The 26,664-nt window shown below is 36.0% G+C and overlaps 1 protein-coding gene across 1 annotated transcript in view; it reads left to right on the top strand.

Annotated features, from left to right (window-relative positions):
• The window catches only part of gabrg1 (gamma-aminobutyric acid type A receptor subunit gamma1), a 56,266-nt gene extending 45,835 nt beyond the window's left edge, over positions 1-10,431 (top strand). The window contains exon 9 of the mRNA XM_017358953.4: positions 10,322-10,431. Within this exon, the coding sequence (XP_017214442.1) occupies positions 10,322-10,357 (36 nt within the window). The 3' untranslated portion in view covers positions 10,358-10,431. The remainder of the gene's footprint in view (positions 1-10,321) is intronic.
• The last annotated feature ends 16,233 nt before the right edge of the window (positions 10,432-26,664 follow it).

Here is a 26,664-nt window from a genome sequence, read left to right on the forward strand (position 1 = left end):
GTCTCTTTATGAGCGCCATTTGTGCACGCGCATAGACCGTGCGCATCCCCGCTTGATGCGGATGCGTGAGGTCTTTGCGTGTTTGCAAGTGCGCGCTCCCGTCTGGGTGTTCACGTTTGTCTGTCTGCAGCATGGTGTTTCATTCCCAGCTTCTCAGTCCAGTTGGTTTCGGTTTTGTCAGCGCTGGGATGAAACATGCACGCTGCGTGTGTGAGTGCACGGTGAGTGTATTCATTCATTGTGTACTCGTGTCTTGTGTTTAGTCTACTGTTGGTGTTGTATTTAGCACATGGTGCGTGTTTACATGCACCATGTGCTTGTGTTGTCATGAACACACGGTTAATGATTTCTCTCATTGGCTGGGTGTTCTAGTCTTGTTTTATGTGAGCTCGTGGCTTGTGTTGTCTCTTTGTGTCATGTGCTCTCCCGTCTATTGTCTAGTCCCACCCTCCTTGTTAACCTATAATTAGTTAATTGTGTTCATCTGGATTGTATGTTAATTTACTTCGGTTTATATTCCCCTCATGTCTGCTGTCCTTTGGCAGTTCGTTATCGTTTCTCTCCTTGTCCTGTCGTGTGCTCCAGCCCCGATCCCCACCAGCTTGCCCAGTCAAGTTTGTTTATTTGTTTGTTTATTTGTTTTTCTGGTGTTTTCCCCCTCGTGGTAGTTTGTTTTGCATTTTATTTTATTTTTATTAATAATAAATTTCCATTTCTCTGCATTTGAGTCCTCGCTCCTTTTTCCCCAACCACCTATCGTGACAGTTTCTTACTGTAGGTTTCGGAGACATGGCTCACCAAAATAGCAAGCGTTTATTTGTGATGTATGGTCTCTCCCACCTAACTTCACTCCCTCTTTGCCTTTCTTTAAGTTCACTGCCTTCTTGACAGTTTAAACACACTCCATATGCTTTCCTTCCATCCCCAGGTATCCATTACAAGCCTCTGTGATTATCATACTTCACAATGAAGACTGCTGTTTAACTGTATGAAAAAAGAATAAAAGTCTGTCATGAGGATAGACAGTGGGCCGAAGGATGAAGAGAGAAGCAAAAGATAATTTTCCTGCACGTTTGGAACAACACCAAGCATTTTCAGTCAGCTCTCTTCCGTTTATGCTGGGCTGTGATGATAAGTACTATCCTTATCTTCGCGCTGCGAGAAGGCTTTGGTTTAATAGTGTTGCTCTTCTCTGCTTGCTGAGTAATTGTTTTGTAGCTTCTCTACTTATCGAATGCAGTGTTAGGATTGAAAGATGTGCCGTCTGGTGCACTGTGCTGTGAATGACTGAAAATGAAAGGGTGTACAAGACACAAAGCTGAAAAGGAGACGCTTGGAGAAAAGAAATGATAGATGTTGCTTTTGAGTGAGATATTTACATATGAACGCTCACAAATCAATACGTCTCTGCAGTTGTTAAAGCAGCACGAATAAAGCATCTTATATGAGGTGTTGTTCAGAACTGCAGATGGTCAAGTTATACATTTTTCATGCCTCAAACTGTCCGGCTTAAAAGGATGTGCTTGTTTTCTGCCATACATGTGGACATCAGTGCACTCTCAATCCAAGCAACTGTTCACCAATATTTCATGAAGGAAACACAGATGGAAAGCATAGCATGAAAACACATAATGAAAGAGATTGAAACTGAACTTTTAACATGAAGCAGAGTCTTAAAACGCAGTACTCTTGATGTAAATCAGTGGTAAACCAGTGGCAAATAAATAATAATAATAAATACCAGTTTGCGATATCATTCTGAGGTGCGTTTCCCAAACAAGGACGTAACTCGACTTAAAATGCAGTACTCTTGATGTAAACTATTGGTAAACCAGTGGCAAATAAATTATAATAAATACCAGTTTGCGATATCATTCTGAGGTGCGTTTCCCAAACGCACCTCGTAACTCGTTGCTGAACAATCATAGTACAATGCATCGTTTGTGAAAGGAACAATGTAGTGATCAGTGTTTTCCAAAATCGTAGTTGCTTTGTCGCAGACCCATCATTTGAACCACATTATAACGTAAAACGTCATGACCTGAAACGTTTTTCCCGTTTTTTAGACCCAACTCCCACCACCCTACCGTTTTGTTATTTCTCCTGGAAAACTCCTGTAGTTTCAACCCCAACCCCACCCCCCACCCCCCCCACCCCCCCCCCCCAAAAAAAAACCCTTCAATTATTTGAATCCAGTTTACTTTAAATAGTATATTTCCTCGGTTAACTCGTTTTCTTTTATTCTACATAGCACAGCAAGTTTATTTATACTGAAGCAGCTGATAATAATTTACAAGGACAAAGGGCAGAGGGTTGCTAAAAAACTTCTGAGAGATTTCAGCGGCTGTCTGGGCTTTTACTGTGTTTGTACAGCTTCCTTTCTTCATGTGTTCAATACTTTTTTCCTTTGTCATTTCATTTTATTACACATAACTTGATTTTAAAACTAAGTAGATTTGTTTTCTGTTCATATGTGTAATTCTTTGAAAATTTCAAGTCAACAGCACTTTTTCTTAGGAGAAATGTTTATTTTCCTCACTGTAAGTGTTTAATGCATGTAAATGCATCGTCACTCAGCTCTTGGTGTGATTTTTCCGAAGTGAAATGACAGCAATACATTTCAAAAACAATCAAAAAAGAAATACCAGTTTAGCAAAATAACTGGATCTAATAAAATGAAAATTGCACACATTTGAGATGCATACAAATAATCTGCTTTTACATAAAAAGATTAATTAAAAAGAATTAACCTGAGAATTAAAACAAAAATAACATTTTATCACCAATGTGAGAGCAGCTTTTCAGGAAACCTACACTAAAAATAGTCATTCTGATCAGCTGTATGTAACGAGGGACATTTGTTGCCAGTTGCTGAGTGGCCTCCGGCTTTGTGGGCCCCTGACAGTCCAATGCCCTGGGCACTAGTTTTACTGGCCAAATGGTCAAATCTCAAGGATGTTACGGACATCAAAGAAACAAGCTTCAGCTTCCAATAAAACGCTTCAAACCGTGCAATGCAAATCTCAAGAGTCTGTACCACCAACACAAGCCACAACCTTCTTCATAGGACATGAAGTGAGGTGTTTATGTGATCATTCTCCAATGATGAAAGCTTTCTTTGGCTGAATTCCACTTACTTGCTCCCACACATCTGTACGCCTTTCACACACATGCTGAGCTCTGTAGGTGGGCTTTCCCTTTCCACTTTCCTCCGCCCATGCTTTTGGAAAGGCTACACAGAAATGCTTGATGAGAGAGAGGAAAAGTGCAGATGTAACAGTTGTGACAGCGGATCAGATAAGCGGAGCGATGCAGACTAATGAAGGAGAGGATGAGAGGGATGTTATTTAGGGAATAACTAATGATGAGATGCCATGCCAAGTCTGTTTAAGGACATATTGTAATTCATATGTACAGCAAGTAATGTGACGCTATTTTAACTGAGCATATGGACCTGACAGCAGTTTCTGTTGAAAGCAAATACATGTGCCAAATGCATATTGATCATTTTATTTGCTCTTTAGGAATGGTGTTAAGTTTATTCCGTCTAAAGTGGGTGAGCAGTGCTGACTTTAATAAGTACAGGCCAAGAGCTTTACCGCTGTAGTAAAGGTGATATGTGATCAATGAAATGTTTTACAAGCGTAGGTCATAAAGCACATAAGATTGGCTCTTTTCGTTGCAATGAAATAATAGTAGATGCTATAGCATCAGAGTTTAGTGTTTCTCATAAACAACCCAATCATTATAGGTTCTAGAACCTGTAGGACGTATTCTAAAAAAATATTTTAAATTTGTTAAAACTTTTAGAATATGAGCCCAAATTCTTCAAAATGACTGTCATTAAACCTTTTATTATCAAACACAGCTTGATTCTAGGGAATTAGTAAATTATAGACCAAATCTGCATTTTCTATCAAAGTTAGAAGAAAAACTGCTCTCGGTTCAATTATCTTCATCCTTGGAGAGAGTCTCTGCAGGAATTTCCAGTAAATATTTAAATAATTTAGATAAAAAGTCTTAAAATGTAAACAACTTATAAAAAAACATCACATAATGCAAAGAAGTTGTCATTTAATAAAAATACAAGAATAACTCAATTTTGACAAAAATGTCATATAGAACCTTATAATTCTAAAGTGACTTTGTAGCCAACTATTATTTTCTAGGTAACACCTAACATTAAAAGTACATGCATAATGATGTGTTAATATGTAAAATAACCATCATTATCATTGTAAGTACACGATTGTTTGTTAACTAATGTATTAATTACCACAATAGTTTATGTTTAATTTTCTCATCATGAACTTGTGATGACAGGGTGACTTTACTTGGAGGGGCACATCATCCTTGACCCATTCTTCATAAACTCCTTATGTACGTCTGTCAAGTGCATTGACAACGAATAACAATAGAAAAGTGTTCTGTCGTCATCAACATGAACTGTTGAAACACAGGAGTTCATGAGTAAAGATGAGTTAATGGTGATGTGCCCCTCCAAGTAAAGTCATGACAAAATTATACACATAATAACAGCTCATGAGATCATGTTGGTATATTTGGTAACACTTTACAATAAGGTTCATTAGTTAATACATTTACTAACATGAACTAATAATGAATACATGTACAGCATTTATTAATCATAATTGAACGTTCACTAATGCATTATTAACATCCAAGTCCATGCTTGTTAACCTTAGTTAATGCACCATGAGTTAACAAACTAACAATGAACTACTGTATTTTCATTAACTAACGTTAACTAACATGAACATATACAGTAGTAAATGTACTGTTCATTGTTTGTTCATGTTAGTAAATTAATTAATTAACATTAACTAATGAACCTTATTGTAAAGTGACCATACATTTAGCTTAAACTTAAATGTTAGTTAATATTTACTAAATTACTTAACAATATGACTTAACAAAAATTACTTAACAACATGAACTAACAAGTAATTAATGTAGCCGTTATTCACACATGAACTCATGTGACTCATGTTGTAGTCAAAGTTAGTTCATGATTAGCACGTGCATTAACTTATCATTAGTTTATTATGAAGTAATGTTTAGTTTACATAAAAATACATCATTATTCATGTTTCTCCAATAAAGGACACTCATCACTCAGGTCACTGAGCTTTTTAAAAAATTGACACAAAATTGTTATAATGGCCAACAATTGCATGCTCTGAAAGTAATAAACAAACCTTGTCATCATTTACTCAGCAGCCATTTCTATAGTATTTTTAGTTACTACTATAGCTCCTATTATTTATTTGGCTAGTTAGCTGGTAGGGTAGGTAACTGTTCATTTAAGCTGGTTGAAATTGTAGCAGCTAGAGTGCTTAGAAGTACAGATGTACAATAATATTAGTCCAGCTCTGTCAATTGCATTGACTCCCAATTAAAGACTGAATACGCTTCAAAATCCTGTTGAGTACAAAGCCCTGAATGGTCTAGACTCAAACATGGTCCTGTTGTATTGCAGCCCTTCTCATACAGTATATACTTAGAAAAATCTGTCCAATTAATAATAGCTAAAATATGATTTAGTTATATAATTATTATTTAGTTTATTATTATTCAGTTATATACTTATACTTTTCTTGCTGTTTGTTGTATGTTGGAAAACTGATTATTTAACATAATATCCAATATATACAGATGAAACCAGAAGTTTACATACACTGTATTAAAAGGCACAGAACCATTAAAAAAAAAAATCTTATGTTAAATTTGACTGGCCCTTTTCTCTTTTAGGTAAGTTCGGATAACCATTTTTTAAAAATGTCTATTTGCTTAATAGCAGAATAACAAGATGGATATTTTTTGAGAATTTTTATAACTTATTTTGGAAGTCAAAAGTTGACCTAATACGATTACTATGCCTCTTAAAAAATCCAAATGATGCTGTCAAGGTTTTGGAATTTTCGATTGGCTAATTGATAACATTTGAGTTAATTGAACCTTAAAGAAAGTAAAGAACCTTAGATTAATATTTAAGGAAAACCTCGAACACACTGCTTCCTCGTGTGACATGGGAAAATCAAAATAAATCAGCTAAGACATCAAAAAGTCATTTGTGGACCTCCACAAGTCTGGTTTTTGATTAGGTACAATTTCTAGATGCCTGAAGGTGCCTCATTCATTGGCTCAAACAATTATACGCAAGTATAAACAACATGGGAATGTCCAGCCATCATACCGCTCAAGAAGAAGGATATTGTTTCACAGAAATGAACGTAATATAGTGCAAACTGTGTGTATCAACCCAAGAACAAAAGCAAAAAATGCTGAGAAGAAACTGGCTAAAGCTGGTAAAAGAGTTTCATTATCCACAGTGAAACAAGTCCTGTACCGACATGGGCTGAAAGTCTTCTCAGCAAGGAAGAAGCCATTACACCAAAAGCATCCTAAAAAGCCATATTACAATATGCTAAATCAAACTGGATGAAGACTTTTTGGAGACATGTTCTGTGGTTCGATGGAACTATAATTGAACTGTTTGTCCTTAAAGACCAGCTGTTATAATAGGAAGTGACACAAACGACTGAGGTTTGGATCCAAATGCAGGTTTAATCAGTAGTCAGGCAAGCAAATGTCAATTCAGGTGCAAATCCAGAATCGTAGTCGAAAAACAGGCAAGGAGGTCAGAGGGCAGGCGGCAAACTACAACAAAAGGACAAGCTAGGCTAAGGTCAAAACACGGAGAAACAAGACAAGGAAAACGCGTTGTAGTGTTACTATTACAGTTAACAAGACTCGGCCATGGGAGTGAGTGAGTGTGTTGCTTAAATAGTGTGTGCAATCAGTCTCTGACAATCCTCAGGTGGTGTGAGTGTAATCAGTCTAGATGAGGAAGCATGTGTGAGTGTGAGCGGAGTGCATGTATGAAAATGTAGTCCAGAAATTATGGATTTGTAGTCCATGGTTATTGAGAGTGAAATCCAGCAATCTCATGGAGTACGATCGCTGGTTATCAAGACACCAGTGTTACATTTAGAGGACAAAAGAAGAAGCTTGCAAGGATGGCAGCATCACGTTGTGGGGGTGTTTTGCTGCAGGAGGGACTGGTGCACTTCACAAAATAGATGGCATCATGAAGAAAAAACATTTCAAGCAACATTTCAAGACAACAGCGAGGAAATTAAAGCTTGGCCACAAATGGACCATGACCCTAAGCATACTGCCAAATTAGTTAAAATGTGCTTTAAGGACAACAGAGTACATGTTTTGGAGTGGCCATCACAAAACCCTGAGCTCAATCCTATCCATTTGAATTACTCATTTGGAGATCTCTCTTAGGAGAGGTCTGCTTGATCACTCGACTCAGTATCTCTAGCACAGTATCTCAACTTTCTCACTTTGTCTGTTGAGTTCCCCACTTGGCGAACCCTGCAGAGTTCCTCCGAGGACCCCAGCATCTGACTCAGCAGAGGCGTCCGGTGTTGGCCCTTTACACTGTTGGCACGCCCACCGGTCAGCCCTCATTCTGGGTATAGGTGCCTGCTATGCGCGATCCCCGCTGGCAAACCTATATGCTCACTCAGCCATGATGTAGTCCCCACTTTTAGGTGGGCTTGTGTCTTCCCTCCCCGCTAACCATCTTCTCTTATGAGTTTTCCCCAAATTTGGGCAGCAGGTAGCATCCGCAGCGTCCTCCCTATTGGGACTGAACGCTTTCCCAATGTTGAATCTAAAATTCCTAGAATTTAACTAGATGCATTTTTACGACTCCTCGAAAAATATATCAGAACCGAAACAGTTAAGTAAGGGCCAAGGGATACGTTGGAAGGCTGTTGTAGCTGTTGAGCATGAAAGTCTCTTCAGCTAGAAAAGAATGTCTAGTTTGGCACAAGCTGCATCTTTATAGCAAGTCTAATTGTTATTGACACCAGCTGTGCACGCTGATACTGCCAACTCATTGGCATTTCATTGGCCCAATTTTATACTCTTTCAGATGATTCTATTCTGACGAAATCCCCATAGTGGAAGTTTTTTCACATAGCATTTCCGTTTCCCCCTCGGGGAACGAGGGTTACCTCAGTAACCAGATCGTTTTCTATTATTATCTAAATATAATATGGAAATGGAGCTGCCTCATACACTTAGCTGTGCACTCATATCACCAGCACACTTTACATGTACTCACCTCTACTCGTGCACACTCCTCATGCAGTATAGGTCCTTCACACATACAGTACAGCAGTAGGCACTTAACATTCAGAGCAGCACGTAGAGTCATCATAGCAATCTTCATTAACATCTGACCCTCCAAAGTCTCCTCAACAAGTGGAACTCAAACCTTCTCAATTATAATCTCATCTCTAAAACAGAAAAAAATCTGAAATATCACACTATTTGAATACTGTGCATTCACCTGCAGTGCAAAACATCTATGTGAGAGTGCATGTGTGTTTTGTAAATCGCTTGGCTGGAGTTAAGGAGAGCCTTTCTTGTCTTTAGTCCATTATGATAATGCCAACCTGTCACTGCAGTGCTCCCCATAGACAGCCCACTGGTAATAAAATCAACTCTGATTTATTACATGTGTGCATGTGTCAGACCTGTGTGTGTGTGTGTGTGTTTGTGTGGAACAGTAAAGGTGTCAGAGGATAAATGCAATGCTCATAAAAGCGAGAGCAGCATATGTGGCAATACAAGGGGTGGCATATGAATGCAGATATACATATAAAACTTGGTTAAGGCTGAATAATGTGAGCTATTAAGATTCATTGCCATTCTCTGACATTGATCTTTCACATATGTTGTTACGTCAAATCCCCTTAGGGACTTTGGGTCAGAAAGTCTCTGGCTGGCCCATAAATCTTGATAGGGTTCATTCCCAGCACCTCCACACTCAAACTCCTTGCAGATCTTTAATAATTTACACTCTGCGTTCTGATCACCCAGAAGTAATTCAGGGTAGAGGTAGTGTGTGTGTGTGTGTGTGTGTGTGTGTGTGTGTGTGTGTGTGTGTGTGTGTGTGTGTGCGGGCATGTTTGTATATAAGTGTACGTGTGCATGCATACTGTATGTCTGTTTATGTGGGGGTCACAATGTCTGCCTATGAATATTGCATGAGAACGGGCCTTTAAATATGAATCCAATACAGACAGATGGACTCCTCTCTAGTCATTCATCTGAGATCCATTAATCATCACGCTGCTTTTAGAATAGCGAGAAAGGGAAGAAAAATGGAGAGAAACAGGATGAAATGGAGATGGTGTAGAGAACTTGAAATATTGAAAGTTTTTGGCCATTGATTTAGATGACAACAGTGTTTTTGGGGACTTACATATGCAAAAATATATATAAAAAAATAAATAAAAAAGCGCACTTTCAGAAAATACTATTACTATTTTCTGTGTAAACTGTAGCAGTTTATTTTTGAAGAAATAGTGATTGTATTTATATACATATTAAAGCCAAGCGGCAACGTCCAGCTCTCCCTTGTGAAGCCAATATGGAAGTATTGTAACTGAAACTGCAATTCATCGACTTGCCTTTGGGGGCTGGCTCCAGGAACTCCAGATGTTTATTGACTGCAATGCTAAATTGGCAGCTGATAAAAACATGTTTACAGCCTGGTACAAAAGATGGTTTTGGTGCATATAGCTAATATTACCCATCATGACAACTCTAAGGGTGGTGAATTTTTTTAATAACTCATTCGTTTGGTTTTTATTAAGTTATATTAAGCCTGCATAATTAAGGGTATGGCCAATTGAAGGACAGCTAGGTCTTGCTGATTGTCATCACTTCACCTCAGCTAATTCCGGCTGATTAGCCGCTGAACTCAGCATAAACATCATATTTTTGTTTTGTTTTTTGTGGCTTTACACAGTCAATAGCCTTTTTGATTTATTTCCTACAAATTTCAGATAATGTGGCAAGCTGTGTGCACTTAATTGTGTTCACAAACCATTCAAATTGCCTCTATTGTATCTTGTAGCTTCATTTGCACTTCATTTGTCATGAATACTATGTCCATATCTTTTACAGTCTATGATCAAACCTACAGTATAAGCATCCAAAACAATGGTGGATTACAGGACTGTGTGAAAAACATAATGTAAAACATAGTCTCTATGAATTGTGTTAAATGTATTTAAATATATTTTAATATATTTCAAATATATTTAGATATTATATATTAATATATATATATATATATATATATATATATATATATATATATATATATATATATATATATATATTGTATATTAATCTAATATATTTCATATATTTCAATGTATTTCAATTATAATGAACAAACATCGCATATTACATATTAATATTACAGTATCCAGTCATGTGGAAAAATAAGGACACCCTGTGAAAGCCCCTTTGGCTGAAATAACTGCAGTGAGACCTTTCTTGTAGCCATCAACCAGGCTCTGACATCGGTCTGAGGTAAGTGTAGTCCACTCTTCAATGCATGTACAGTTCATTTCAAGTGATGCCACAGCATCTCAATGGGATTAAGATCTAGGCTTTGACTTGGCCAATCCAGGACTCACCATTTGTTAGTTTTCAGCCACTAATTGGTTGATTTACTGGTATGTTAAGGGTCATTGTTGTGTTGCATAGTCCAGCTTCGACTTTAATTTTCGGACATATGGTCTCAGATGTTCCTCAAGCACCCTCTGATACACCGTTTAATTTATGGTGGATTCTATGATGGTAAGCTGACCAGGTCCTGCTGCAGCAAAGCAACCCATATCGTATTATTAGATTAAGAAATAAACGTACTGTGTGCTCCAGGAAAAATCTAGTAAGAATCAAACCAGAAAAACCAGTAGAAAGTGAAAATACAAATTTCGTAAAACTTGGTCTCCTAAACATCAGGTCACTTGCACCTAAAGCACTTATCATTAATGAAATAATAACAGAAAACAATCTTAATGCACTCTGTCTCACTGAAACCTGGCTGAAACAAAATGACTATATTAGCTTAAATGAAGCAACTCCTCCAGGATTCTTATATAAACATGAGGCTCGTCAAACTGGTCGTGGTGGTGGAGTTGCATCAATCTTTAGTGATTTCCTTAATATTAAACAGAGAAACGGACTTATGTTTAGCTCCTTTGAAGTATTATCGCTTAATGTTCAGCTTCCAGATACTATACAAAAACCTATGTTATCTCTCGCTTTAATCACCATATATAGACCCCCAGGACCCTATGTCAAATTTCTAAAAGAATTTTCTGATTTTATTTCTGACTTATTAGTCAAAACTGATAAAATGCTAATTGTAGGTGACTTTAACATCCACATAGATGACGCTAATGATACCTTAGGGCTCGCGTTTATGGATTTAATACACTCACTTGGGATAAAGCAAAACGTTGTGGGTCCAACCCATCGCTTAAAGCATACATTAGATCTAATTCTGTCTTATGGAATCGAGGTTATTGACGTAGACATTATACCACAAAGTGATGATATTACAGATCACTACCTCTTACTATATAAGCTATGTTTACCTGAAATCAGCAAACCCGCTCCAATACTCCGCCCTAGTAGAACTATTGTTCCGTCAACTAAAGATGAATTTATAAATAACTTACCTGATCTCTCTCTATTTCGTAATGCACCCGCAAACTCAAATGATCTTGATGTAGTAACCAGCAGTATGGATGCCATCTTTACTAGCACACTAAATACTGTGGCACCCATCAAATTAAAAAAGGCTAGAGAGATTAAAACTATACCATGGTATAATAGTCATACTCGTGCGCTCAAAACAGCAACCCGCGCCCTGGAACGTAAATGGAAAAAAACTAATTTAGAGGTCTTTAGAATTGCGTACAAAGACAGTATGTCCAGCTATAGGAGGGCTCTAAAATCTGCCAGGACCGAGCACCTGCGCAAACTGATAGAAAATAATCATAACAATCCTAGATTTTTATTTAACACCATCTCTAAATTAGCAAATAATCGGTCATCCTTGGAACAAACTACTCCACCGCAAATTAGTAGTGATGACTTCATGAATTTTTTCAGTAATAAAATAGAAGGCTTTAGACAGAAAATAGGAGATGCCAAACTTTCTGCACCGGCTTATACTCCAAATCCTGTAAATATTTCATTAAATCATAATAATAACCTACACTGCTTCAAAATCATAGAACATGAAGAGTTAGTAAAAATTATAAATAGCTCTAAACCAGCTACGTGTATGCTGGACTCAATTCCAACAAAATTACTGAAAGAGCTGCTACCTGCTATAGGAGAACCTCTTCTTAACATTATCAACTCTTCTTTATCTATAGGCCATGTTCCAAACTCTTACAAGCTAGCTGTTATTAAGCCTATTATTAAGAAACCCCAACTAGACACCAACAACTTAGCTAACTATAGGCCTATTTCAAATCTTCCATTTATGTCTAAAATACTAGAAAAAGTTGTTTCCACTCAATTATGCTCTTTTCTGCAGACGAACAATATTTTTGAAGTGTTTCAGTCAGGTTTCAGGGCTCACCACAGTACAGAAACCGCCTTAGTGAAAATAACCAACGATTTACTCTTAGCTGCTGACCGAGGGTGCGTCTCGCTATTAGTTTTACTCGATCTTAGTGCGGCATTTGACACCATTGACCACAATATCCTCATAAATCGTTTAAAGTCTACAGGTGTCCAGGGACAGGCTATACAATGGTTTAAGTCATACTTAACTGACCGCTACCAGTTTGTAAATCTTAATGGACAGCCTTCACAAATCTGCCCAGTAAAGTATGGGGTGCCTCAAGGATCAGTTTTAGGCCCTTTACTGTTTACAATTTACATGCTACCTATGGGAGACATTATTAGAAGACATGGGATCAGCTTTCACTGCTATGCAGATGATACTCAATTATATATTTCCACTAAACCTGACGAGACGTCTGAACTTTCTACACTAACTGAGTGTATCAAAGACATCAAAGACTGGATGACCAACAATTTTCTTCTCTTAAACTCAGACAAAACAGAATTATTACTTATTGGGCCTAAATCTTGCACACAGCAGATCTCGCAACTCAATTTACAATTAGAGGGATACAAAGTTAGCGTTAGCGCTACTATAAAAGATCTGGGTGTCATATTAGACAGCAATCTAACTTTTAAAAACCATATATCCCATGTCACAAAAACTGCCTTCTTTCATCTGAGAAATATCGCTAAATTGCGAAATATGCTATCCATCTCAGATGCAGAAAAGCTAGTCCATGCTTTTATGACTTCGAGACTGGATTACTGTAATGCTCTATTTGCTGGCTGCCCAGCATCCTCTGTTAACAAACTTCAATTAGTACAAAATGCAGCAGCCAGAGTTCTGACCAGGTCTAGAAAATATGATTATATAACCCCAATTTTATCCTCCTTACACTGGCTGCCTGTTAAGTTTCGTATTGAATTTAAAATATTACTTCTCACCTATAAAGTTCTAAATAATCTAGCTCCTGTTTATCTAACCAACCTTCTGTCTCGCTACAAACCAACTCGCTCTTTAAGATCTCAAAATTCAGGGCTTCTGGTAGTACCTAGAATAGCAAAATCAAGTAAAGGAGGTCGAGCCTTCTCTTTCATGGCTCCTACACTCTGGAATAGCCTTCCTGATAACGTCCGAGGCTCAGACACACTCTCCCAGTTCAAAACTAGATTAAAGACCTATCTGTTTAGTAAAGCATACACTCAATGCATCACCTAGCGGGTTCCACACTGGCTTCTACATCTTGCTTATATACACTATGAACAGCAGCTACGCTAATTATTTTCTTTATTCTCTATTTTCACCTGGGGATACTCATCCCGAGGTCCTCAGATTAGGCGGAGTCACTGATTGGATCCAAGACCAGCGACGTGATGATCCCAAGGATTCCATATCCGGGACCAGGCAATATCCTGAGCTGCTGCTGCGCTGATGGTCGTGGGGAGTGGAGAACATGAGTCTGATTCCAGCGACGCTCCAGGGACAGACGAGTCTTCATTGAGGCCATCTTCCAGCATAAACCACGGCGAATGAAGTTCTGCACAAGACTTTTGGCCAGCGGAGAAATTAAAATGGTCGTGCCCAACTGAGTCTGGTTCTCTCAAGGTTTTTTTTCTTCACTCCCATCAGGTGAAGTTTTTTTTCCCTCTCCGCTGTCGCCACTGCCTCACATGGTTCAGGATTGGTAGAGCTACGCATCGATGAATTTGCTCTTCAGTGTTTGAACTCTCAGTAATGATTAAATCACACTGAACTGAGCTAAACTGAACTGAACTTAAAACACTAAAACCTGAACCACACTGTTCCAGTTACTATGACCATTTATGTGAAGCTGCTTTGACACAATCTACATTGTAAAAGCGCTATACAAATAAAGCTGAATTGAATTGAATTGAATCCATGACAGATCCATGCTTCACAGTTGGTATGAGGTTCTTTTCCTGGAATGCCGTCTTTCATTTACGTCAAACTTGTCATCTGTTCTGGTGTCCAAATAATCAAATTTTGGAACATTATTCCAGAAGTCTTGGTTTTTGTCAATATTTTCTTTGGCAAACTTCTGGCCTTGATGTGTTTCTTAAAACGCATAGGTTTTCTCCTTGCACACCTCCCATGAAAGTTAAACTTGTGCAGTGTCTTTCTGATTTTAGAGGCATGCACTTTCACATCAACAGTAGCCAGAGCCTGCTGTAGGTCCCGTGAAGACATTTTAGGGTTTTTGAAGACCACTTTAAGCAAACCACTGTCTGCTCTCAGGGTAAACGACCGACCTAGGCATGTTGGTAGTTGTTCTGAAAGTCATCCACTTGTAGATTATTTTACAGAGTGTAATGGCTCATTTCAAAATCTTTTGAGATTTTTTTAAATCCCTTTCCAGACTTGTAGGCTGCTACAATTTTTAGAAAATTTTGAGATTTAGAAAGGGCAAGCCTCATTCAAATTGCTGAATAATGATTTACAAATAATGTGCGCCTGTTGTGGTACAGCTGTCTGTGATTTGAGCCGTTTTAAGTGTGAATAAATGTGAGGTGTCCTAACTTTTTCCTTAGCTAATATATGCATTTTTGTAGAATTAAACTTTAAATAAAAGATTTTATTTTTCAGATTTAAGTGTTAGTTATGTTACCTCAATCTTTCAGTATTGTTAAAATTCAGCTTATATATATATATATATATATATATATATATATATATATATATATATATATATATATATATATATATATATACATATATATATATATATATATATACATATATATATATATATATATATATATACATATATATATATATATATATATATATATATATATATATATATATATATACATACATATATATATATATATATATATATATATATATATATATATATATATATATATATATATATATATATATATATATATATATATATATATATATATACACATACATATATATATATATATATATGTGTGTGTGTGTGTGTGTGTGTATGTATGGATTGGTTAAAGTGCAGTGTATGCTACATATTGATGGTGAGGGGTATGGAAGGGTCTGTGTGGGGTGTGTTAAATGTTCATCAGCCTGATAGTCTGAGTGGAGAAGCTTTCCTATAGCCGGCTAGTGCATGACAGGATGCTGCGGAACTGTCTGCCTGAGGGTAGCAGGGAGAAAAGTCTATGGCTTGGGTGGCTGGAGTCACTGATAATTTTCTGGGCTTTCCTCATGCACCGCCTGGTGTAAATGTCCTCGAGGGAGGGAAGCACCTACTATGCTTCCAGCAGTTCGCACAATCCTATGTAGGCCTTTGAGATTGCTGCCGGTGCTATTTACATACCAGGTAGTGATACAGCCAGACATGCTCTCCACAGTGCAGGTGTAGAACAAGCGGAGGATGTGGAGGCTCATTCCAAACCTCATGAGACGCCTGAGGAAGAAGAGGCGTTGTTGTGCCTTCTTCAACAACGCAACAACATCTTAACCCAATTTTACTAAAATATGGACATTTTAGTGTTCCTTGATCTTGTATCTAAAGTACCCTACTGTAGACTGTCAAGACATTTGATCAATTAGTCGTTACAGTACATGTTTTTAACTTTTTGTAACTTATTAAAGTTAATCACATTCTAATCTAATTTTATAAGTTATGCAAGCTGTCTTAAAATCAATGGACTCATGAGGTAATGAGATGAATAAATTTAATTCATATTAAAAATTTAAGGCAACCAGGATTTTTTCTACAGTGTAGTCATGTAAAGTGAGACTGTTTTGCACTCAAGTATGAATAAAACCTTTCTCCAAATGAGACTTTTTTTTCCACAGTTGCTTATTTATTTTAACAGCTAGTATACAGTAGTTTAAATAGCTAACATGACATGAAAAGCAATCAGCTTGTGGTCTCGGATCTGCATAAACGCAGCACAAGCATCTTACAGAAGCAGTTCTCAGTCGTCCTCCCACCTGTAATTACACAGTAAGTGTCTAGAAAGGCTCTCATTTGTATATATACGTGAGCGTATGCTCATCCAAGACACAATTTCTCGCTGAAGATTAGTGCATAGTGGTGGATTACAAGGTTTGTTTACATGTTGACGAGGATATGCTATATAATGTGGAATAATGCTTTCCGGATTGCAAATGAGCAGCCAAACAACCAAAAAATATGTCTTTCATGTAAAATTTAAATCTTTTGAATATATTCACCATGAACCGAAACATGGTTTATGCATAAATAGGCTGAGCTAGTACTTTGCATACTTTGTATAAGTACTGTATATAAATTTTTACTACTCTAACCACTACTACCAAAACTTGTGGTGCAGCTTTGGTAGTGACATAATTGTTTTGGTAGTGATAAAAGTATACACTTAATTCTTTAGATGTGTTGTACATATTGTGAGCAATATCATTATTTAATGATTGTTTTCACTATCGTTTTAATGATTTATTGAGTATGTCATCGCACTTTTCTGAAACTGTCAGCATTTTAAGATCTATGTGCCTGCCTCTTGTCACTTAAAGTATGTAAATAATAGCTCTATGTGTTCTAATAAGAAATTTGCTGTCTGGAAAATGTGCTTGCTTCATTTGAGCAACAGAGTAATATGTATATGGACAGTCTGATTCAGCCATAGCACACTAAATAATGTGGTCTCCATCGAATCTTCACCATCCCTACCAATACCGTCATGACCAAAGCATGGGACATTTTGTAAAAATTATACTGAATAATGAATTATCAACCAAGTTAAGTTTAATTTCAGCCTAATGAATACTTTAAAAACAGCATTATCAACTTTATGCATTTTCACCCGCTTCGAATGTTATCACTTGATTGAATAGGTGTTATCAGTGGTTATCAGCTGATAGATATGGGTCAGTAGGGGCTGTAAGCTCAGAAGGCTGTTATCATCCGTCTGCATAGTTAATCAGCTACTCTAATAGTAAAGACTCTAGATACTGTACAGATCTGTTTTTACATTTCTGTGACTATTGGATTTAGGGTTGGGGTAAGGGTAGACGTTAATAAAATAAAATTAATGGGAAATATAATAAATAATATAAATAATTTTGAAACAAATCTGATGTATGACCATTTAAATATTGTTACAAATCTAATCACACCTGATATGCATGTGCAAATCCATTTATTAAAACAGCAAAACTAAATATTCTTAAACAAAATATTAATAAATTATTATTACTGTCAAGAGTATTAAATCAGGGGTGCCCAAACCGGTGTCCTGCATAGTTTAACTCCAACTTCCCTCAACACACCTGTCTGGAAGTACCTAGAAGGAGCTTGATTAAGTGGTTCAGGTGTATTTAATTGGGGTTGAAACTAAAATATGTAGGAGACCGGCCCTCCAGGACCGAGTTTGGGCATCCCTGTATTAGATGGAGTACCCACACTAAATGACACTCCAGCTATATGAATGCTTCACTAGCCATTCACTCGGACTACATTTCCCATCATGTATTGTGTTACCACAGCTGTTATCAATCTGGACATTAATTACTATGAAACAGCTGCAGGGCATTACACGCACAATATTTAAACACCACACTCACACATTTACCTTTGTGTTTCTTGTTTTGATTCCTGGACAATTTATTTTTTTATTACTGTTTGCCGTCTGCCATGACTTTCGTGGATTCCCCTTTTTGTTGTTGTTTTACTTAGATAATTTCTTTATTTAAAAAGCTGCATGTGGAACTCTATCTCTGTTGTTACAACCTCATTGTAACAATAACTCTTTTTAATAAATTATATATTGATATGATATATTTTTGTCTTTCAGTAATGACAATTTTGGGGTGAGGAAAAATATTCCAAATTATCTGAAAATACTAATAAAAAAAACTAATAGCACAATTACTAGAAATGTGTAAATGTTATACAATTTGCATACATCAAACATTCATTCATTCATTCATTCATTCATGCATTTTCCTTTAGCTTACTCCCTTATATATCAGGGGTCACCACAGTGGAATGAACCGCCAACTATTCATCATATATTTTATGCAGTGGATGCCCTTCCAGCCACAACGCAGTACTGGAAAACACCATTCTCACATTCACTCATACACTTTAATTAACCTACAGTATAGCGAATGCCTTTGGACTGTTGGGGAAACTTAGCACCTGGAGGAAATCCATGAACACGGGGAGAACATGCAAAGTCCAAATCAGCGACCTTCTTGCTGTGAGACGACAACAGTGTCAATCACTGAGCCACTGTGCCGCTCCCATACATTAAACAATTCTGGAAAACAAAACATATATCTCTGAATTTAGGCCAATTCTGTAGATTGGCCTATATATTTATGCATATATATGCAGGTTGTGTTGGTATAAAGAGGCATTTTTCTGCGCTTCATAATTTCCTCATGAAGATGCGTGAGACTGTTCTGTACTAATCTCTTATTATCATTCCTCATAAGCTTCAGGCAGATCTGCAGAAGAAAATGAGAGCTTTCATTACAATTCACTGGGGCAACACACAACACAGCAGCAAGGAGATAATGTCCAGATATCACCATGGTGAGCTCAGGATCAAAAGCTTCAGGTGTGATTTTTTTAGAGTTCAAATGCTGGATTCAGGAGATGGGCAGAATCAGAGATGTTAGCAAATGTTTCTCAGTATTGAGATGTCTCAGAGGATCATGGTTCATTAGGCAGTTAACAAGATAGAAAACGAGAGGGAGGGTTGATGGCAGTGAGCGTCTGTGTGCTGTCCTTGAGGTCAAGTCACTAGATCCATACAGCATTATTAGTCCTATCAAATACTGACGAGAGCTGTAGAGAGAGAAGGTATTTAACATATTACAAATTGTATTGAAGAAAAATGGAAGCTATAAGTTGTTTTCAATCACGTGGAGGTAATGCACAAAATTCAGATGGAGAGCAGGGAGTAAAAAAACTGATTGGGAGACATAGAGGAAAGTCTGTATTTTTGCGATTTATACCATATTTCAAAAAAGATATTAATAGAAAATAACCATATATGTTGGGCATAATTCTTATATCATGAAGAGGGCTGAGTTTTCTACTGAAGTAAAATATATTTGCCTGCCATCGAGTCAGTACATATTGTATAAGCTATTACGTTACATGAAAAAAACGTTCGTATAGTAAAGACTACAGTGTATGGAAGCATACTATAGACAATTACTTGAATAATCTGTCGAAGTATTTATATTGTTACTGTGGTACAACAAAACTGTAGTAATAAACCAATTATTCAAGAGGCTTTCAAGAGAGTTTACACTTTAACGTTTAAGAGTTTAACGTTATTTATTTATCATAGTTTTTATTACAGTTTATCAGTTTACTTTGCTACAGCATTCTGTAGTTGTACACATTATACACTTTACTCTGTGGTTCAAAAACATGTTTATTATAAATTACCATAATGTTTTCCCCATGCATATATCTTCCAGACATGTAATAACAAATGAAAGCATACAAAAGCATGCACGTATAGTCTACATTATTATTTATTTATTTATCAATTTTTTTAAGGGGGAATGAACTTAATGAACTAACAGTACCATCAACAATCATTAACCGCTGCTGCGCATCTTAATGTTCACGTTACGGTTGTTTATTTTGCAGAAACGGCAGACTTTATCGCACAACAAGATGGAGATTTCATTGTAGCGATTACACGGCAGGGTACGTTATTTATTTCCGCCTGGATTTTGTATAAGTGTGGTGGAATTTGTATCTGATTTTTATATAACACATTAACATATTTATACACATAGCTAGGCCTGTATAATCTTTTTTTTGTGTGTGCTGTCAATCGAATTATCGCATTCAAAAAAAGTTTATTACATGCCACTTTTTTTTTTTTTTTTTTTTTCAGCGAGTTTCTTAAAATTTCCCCCCTTTTCTGAGCAAAAACTTTTAGAATCTATAAAAACTGTTTGGCATGTCTCATTTTGGCCAATTTAATTAATTATAAACAAAATAAAACAAAAAACATTTTGATGTTCAGATAGCGATTCCTATGTAAAAGAATCACTTCCTGCCCTACATCTCAGTCTCGGGTTTCATCAATGAAGTCATGTGAAAACAACCTACTCTATACAAACGGTTTCGGTTAAACCCAAAAAGTTAAGGTAACTCAAACCATTTGAGGAAACCAATTGCAACAAACAATTTATGTTTAAAAACTAATTCTAATGAGTACTGTGAACTAACTTCATCTATTTGAGCAAACAAAGCAATTTGAGCATAGTAAAATCTAATAAATGTAGAGAACTCAATCCAACTGAGAACTGTAAAACCCAATAAGTTAAGGCAACCTAAACTGTTTGAGGAAAAGAATTGCTACAAACCATTTAAGTTAAAAAACTAACTAACTTACTAAAAATCTAAACTATATGAGTACTGTAAACTTTAAGATGAAGTAATGAGGGGTTTATTTAACTCAATACTTCCAACACTGAGTTCAAAACTATTTTTAAATGAGTAGAATTAACATTCAGTAAATTTTGAGTTAACTTCACTCATTTCATTTGATAAAGGCTGTTGGGTTTTATAGTACAGAAATATGACTAAGGAGCATGATTTTTGTTTGTCAACTATTATAATTACTAAGTGTACTATAAAACAAGAACAGAATAAAGATGCAGATTTTAATAGTTTATTTATTTTTGTTTATTTTGTGGGGGCATCAGTAGCAGGGGCATGATACGAAAAATACATGATCAAAGGATCACGAAGCATACATTATATATTGTGAGAAAATTGTATTGTGGAAACAGCATTGCATCTTGAGCTGAGTGAAATGTAATATCCCTAATAAGCACAAAGGAATATACATCAGCTCACAAAGCAATTTTGTTTTCTTCTCTTCCTTTGATCATGTCTTTTCCTGGACGAAGAAAAAGGAAAAAATATAATAAATAAGTAATAGCTGCATCGTGCCCCTCGGTGTTTGCTTTTTTATGGCATGATGAGCAATTTTATCCAATAGTTATACTGTATATACTCAGTTAAATAGTTGAGTTGAAAATACCCCAACATATAACCCAACAATAGGTTATTATAACACCTTCCCAACTATGAGTTATTTTAACCCAATGCATTGTGTTATATAATTTAACCCAATGCATTTTATTCCCATTAAATGTTATTTTTTCCATTCTGGTATTACAATTGCTACTATTACTAGTACTACTATTAGTTTCATAATTATGACTCTGAAAATAAATAATATACTCTTTTCAAACATATCGAAAATGCTCTTTTCCATTAGATTTTACAAGTTCCAGACACTTAAGGGGTTTTATCCATTTAAAATAGATCAGCTATGATCTTTGTATCATCAATAATTAAGAGTGCTGGTAAAACAGATATAAAAAACACAACAAGGAGAGGTAATTTGGTAAAAAAAAAAAAATTTTCTAAAAAAACAGCATTATTGGGTTAGAGCTTAAATAAACTTTATAACGCAAACATAACATTACGTACGCATGATAATACATCAGTTAAATCAGTTGACTGTTGAAATTTAAAATTTTTAACCTAACTGGTTGAGATATTAAATAAATAACACAATAAAGGTTAAAATAATCCAATAAAGCACACACTATTTAACCTAACTGGTTGAGTAAGTAATAAATAACCAAATAAAGGTTAAAAATAACCCAAGAAAGCACCAAATATTTAACCAAACTGGTTGAGTTATTAATAAATAACCCAATAAAGGTTAGAAATAACCCAAACAAAGCACCAAATATTTAACCAAACTGGTTAAGTTATTGATAAATAACCCAATAAAGGCTAAGAATACCCAACAAAGCACCAAATATTTAACCACACTGGTTGAGTAATTAATAAATAACCCAATAAAGGTTAAAAATAACCCAACAAAGCACCAAATATTTAACCAAACTGGTTGAGTTATTAATAAATAACCCAATAAAGGTTAGAAATAACCCAAGAAAGCACCAACTATTTAACCAAACTGGTGAAGTTATTAATAAATAACCCAATAAAGGTTAGAAATAACCCAACAAAGCACCAACTATTTAACCAAACTGGTGAAGTTATTAATAAATAACCCAATAAAGGTTAGAAATAACCCAACAAAGCACCAAATATTTAACCAAACTGGCTGAGTTATTAATAAATAACCCAATAAAGGTTAAAAATAACCCAACAAAGCACCAAATATTCAACCAAACTGGTTGAGTTATTTATAAATAAACCAATAAAGATTAAAAATAACCCAACCAAGCACCAAATATTTAACCTAACCGGTTGAGTTATTAATAAATAACCCAATAAAGGTTATAAATAACCCAAGAAAGCACCAACTATTTAACCAAACTGATGAAGTTATTAATAAATAACCCAATAAAGGTTAGAAATAACCCAACAAAGCACCAAATATTTAACCAAACAGGCTGAGTTATTAATAAATAACCCAATAAAGGTTAGAAATAACCCAACAAAGCACCAAATGTTCAGCCAAACTGGTTGAGTTATTTATAAATAAACCAATAAAGATTAAAAAATAACCCAACAAAGCACCAAATATTTAACCAAACTGGTTGAGTTATTAATAAATAACCCAATAAAGGTTAAAAATAACCCAACAGAGCACCAAATATTTTTAAATTAACCATTTGGTTAAATAAAAAACTCAAAGTTTTTAGAGTGTATATAGCTATAGTATAGTTTTTTAGCTGATGTTTATTTAATTGGATTGGATTGGATGGGTTGCATCCGCTGCATAAAACATGTGCTGGATAAGTTGGAGGTTAATTCCTCTGTGGCAATCCCAGATTAATAAAAGGACTAGGCTGAAAATAAAATAAATTATTGAATGGATGTGAATGTTATAGTATTTGTATAACATAATAAACTTGCCATGAATATAAATTACAAATCATATTCATCAATTGAAATCGAACATCAGCAAGAAAAACAAACAGCTAGGGCATATCTTTTGTCATAAAGACACATGATAATATATACAGTAAATATGTAATTAAAGGAGTTTCATTAAATAATGATATGTCATTGTTCTCCTCTCCATGTTTGTGGGGAAAAGAGATAAAGAGTTCTCATTTTAACACTTCTTGTAACTGCCAAAAACAAATTGAAGGCCTTTCCTCAGAGTGACAGCAAGGATAATGAAACCACTTAAATGCATGTCATCATCTCAGCACACACCAGGCTTGTCTCTGCAGTATGTTTCATTCCCTTTTTATTAAGGTCACTTGATCATCTAGTTCCAAACACTTGACCTTGCTTGGCTTTACAGAAAACAAACTGAGATTTATCGATTTGTTTTTTGCAAAGATCTGCAGGACAATATGTATTCTTCTTTTATTTCTTGTTCTTTATTAATCAAAGAAAAGCCCCTCATACTTGAGAGCAGTCAAATTTCAGGTGAGATTTGTACGAGCTAACAATTTTAGGTTCTAAAAGATTCTTTTTGGACAATGTAATAACAATATTCTTTTGTTATTCAAAATGTAACTGAAAGTTCAAGGCATATTTCTGTATATTGTTGTTCTAAGTAGGTTTCCCTCATATTCTCAGAAAGTTATAAGGTTGTCATTGTGGAAGGTTTATAGAACTTTCAAAATATTCAGATTTTACATTATGTAAAATGTTATTTTTTGGTCATAATTATGTTATTCAAAATGTTAAATAACATTTCAGTCTCGTATTATATTAATCTTCACAGAATATCCTTTAGACCTTTATTAGAAGACAAAAAAATATTATATTATATTATATTATATTATATTATATTATATTATATTATATTATATTATATTATATTATATTATATTATATTATACAGGGTGGGCCATTTATATGGATACATCTTAATGGCATGGGAATGGTTGGTGATATTAATGTCCTGTTTGTGGCACATTTTGAAGTCGGCCATCTTAGATCCAACTTTTTTAATTTATTTTTTTAATAGGAGGAGGGTCATTTGACACATCAAACCTATTGGGAATTTCACAAGAAAAACAATGGTGTGCTTGGTTTTAACATAACTTTATTCTTTCATGAGTTATTTACAAGCTTCTGACCACTTATAAAATGTGTTGGATTGTCAATGCAACCCTCTTCTCCCACTCTTCACACACTGATAGCAACACTGCAGGAGAAATGCCAGCACAGGCTTCCAGTATCTGTAGTTTCAGGTGCGGCACATCTTGTATCTTCACACCATAGAAAACAAAGCTAGTGGGGTCATTCTTCATCAATGGAAACCTCAAGGCCACTGGATATTTGTAATTGCTACATGATGATGTGTTTCCCTCTTTATGCACTGAAGCTGGCAAGTTCCCTGAGTTTTTCCAGAAAGATGATGGACCACCACGCAATTGTTGTTTGCTTTTTTCAGCTCTGCGCAAGAGTCGCTTTGGCGTTTTGAGCCACGCTGTTTAAATAGCAAATGCATTTGCGCTCATATGTGCGCCCATAGGCGTTCTGGTCTAAAATAGGGGGTGTGTTAAGGCGCATTGCTGGCACGTTGCTATTTTGAGGAAATAGACGGTTCAATAGACCAGATTAAAGCAGGTCTATAGTCCAGCGCAGAGCGCATTATTTGTGCGTCTCGCTAACACATTGCTTAAAGAGCCCATATTGTGGGTTTTTGAAAATGCCCTTCCATGTAGTTTGTAACACAGCTCTAAGTGAAGTAAAGTATCCAGCTAAGGCTTAAATCTGTTAGTGTACAGTGTTTAAAACTGTTGGTTCATCTATAAAAGAGTCAACTCATAGTGCTTCAAACGAGTCGCCTTGATACTAAGTCATTAGGTGTTTCGCCATGACGTACTAACGACATGCACGCGCAAACCCGGGAGACTTGAAACCTGCGGCCCGCCCTCTAACACAGAAACCCAGACACACACACCCACAAACACACACACACAAACATGCCGGTCGATTGAAGTCACACTGCAGATGGATATTATCGAGTCTCTACCCAAAGATGAAATCTCAGCATTATAGCCAAGCAGTTGGAAACTACTGGAAACTTCTGGAAACTACATGCTACAAAGAATACTTCATCTGCGTTTGTTAAAGGAAGGATCAGTAAAGAGTAACTTACTGCTGGTCATGTCAGGATGGGTTTCTTCCTCCATTTCTCAAGTGTAAGTACGTGCGATTAAAGTTGCCTCGTTTACTCTAGCTTGCAAATGTATTTAGCTTTGTTACTTGTAACAAAGTAACTTGTATGAGGTTAACTCGCTTTATTCTCATATCGGGTGCAAAGCCACGTTAAAAACGCGATGCGTGCTGCTTTGTTTACGGAGCTCCGTGGAGGAGGGTAGTGTGTGTGTCTGTGTGTGCGTGTGCACGCGCTGTCGTCCGGAGGTGTGTGTGTGTGTGTGTGCGCACACATGTTGTCGTCCGGAGCAGGGTTAAGTGTTTGTGTGTGTGTGTGTGTGTGTGTGTGTGTGCAATATGTGTGTGTGTGTGTGTCTGTGAAAAGAGCAGAGTGAGACAAGCTAGGAGATCTCCTCAACTGTTTTTGGAGTTTTTGCTCAATAAAATAGTTAGTAGTCTGTATTTATAAGTCCATAGTCTGTATTTACATTCACCCACTGGCAGCTAAAATCCACGCCTACACTATTGAGCGTGTATGAACTGTGATTACTTTTATATTGCTGATTAGCTGTTGGGCATTTCACTCTCTCACTGAAGGCAGTCGACCAATCGCAACAGACTGTCATTGGTCCAATCAGCGCAGATTAGCTTCGCGCTAAGGAGGGGTTTGGGAACAAATGAATCACTGGACGATTCATACAGGAGTCGCTGGGATAATTAGGTAAAAATAAATGCAGATTATAAGACCATGAAAGTGTTTTTTGACCTTGCATGCATATTAAACTATTGTTGTAGACCTTTTCAACCAAGATATGACCCTATTTCATGTATAATATGGGCTCTTTAAGACATACAGGATGTACAGCAATACGCAAATCTCTTTACATATGAAAAAGAACTAAAGGATTCAAATATTACAAAAATTATTTTCTAGCCTACATAAATATAAAAACCATACTTGCCTTCTTCATCTTGAGGGGCTTTTTCAGTTCATTCATAACAATTTGCTTTTGTATAATGTTATTATTATTAGCAGTATTATTTATTATATCCATATTAATATTTGTTTTATTAAAAACAA

This window comes from Danio rerio, chromosome 13, assembly GCF_049306965.1.
Source record: "Danio rerio strain Tuebingen ecotype United States chromosome 13, GRCz12tu, whole genome shotgun sequence".
NCBI lineage: Eukaryota > Metazoa > Chordata > Actinopteri > Cypriniformes > Danionidae > Danio > Danio rerio.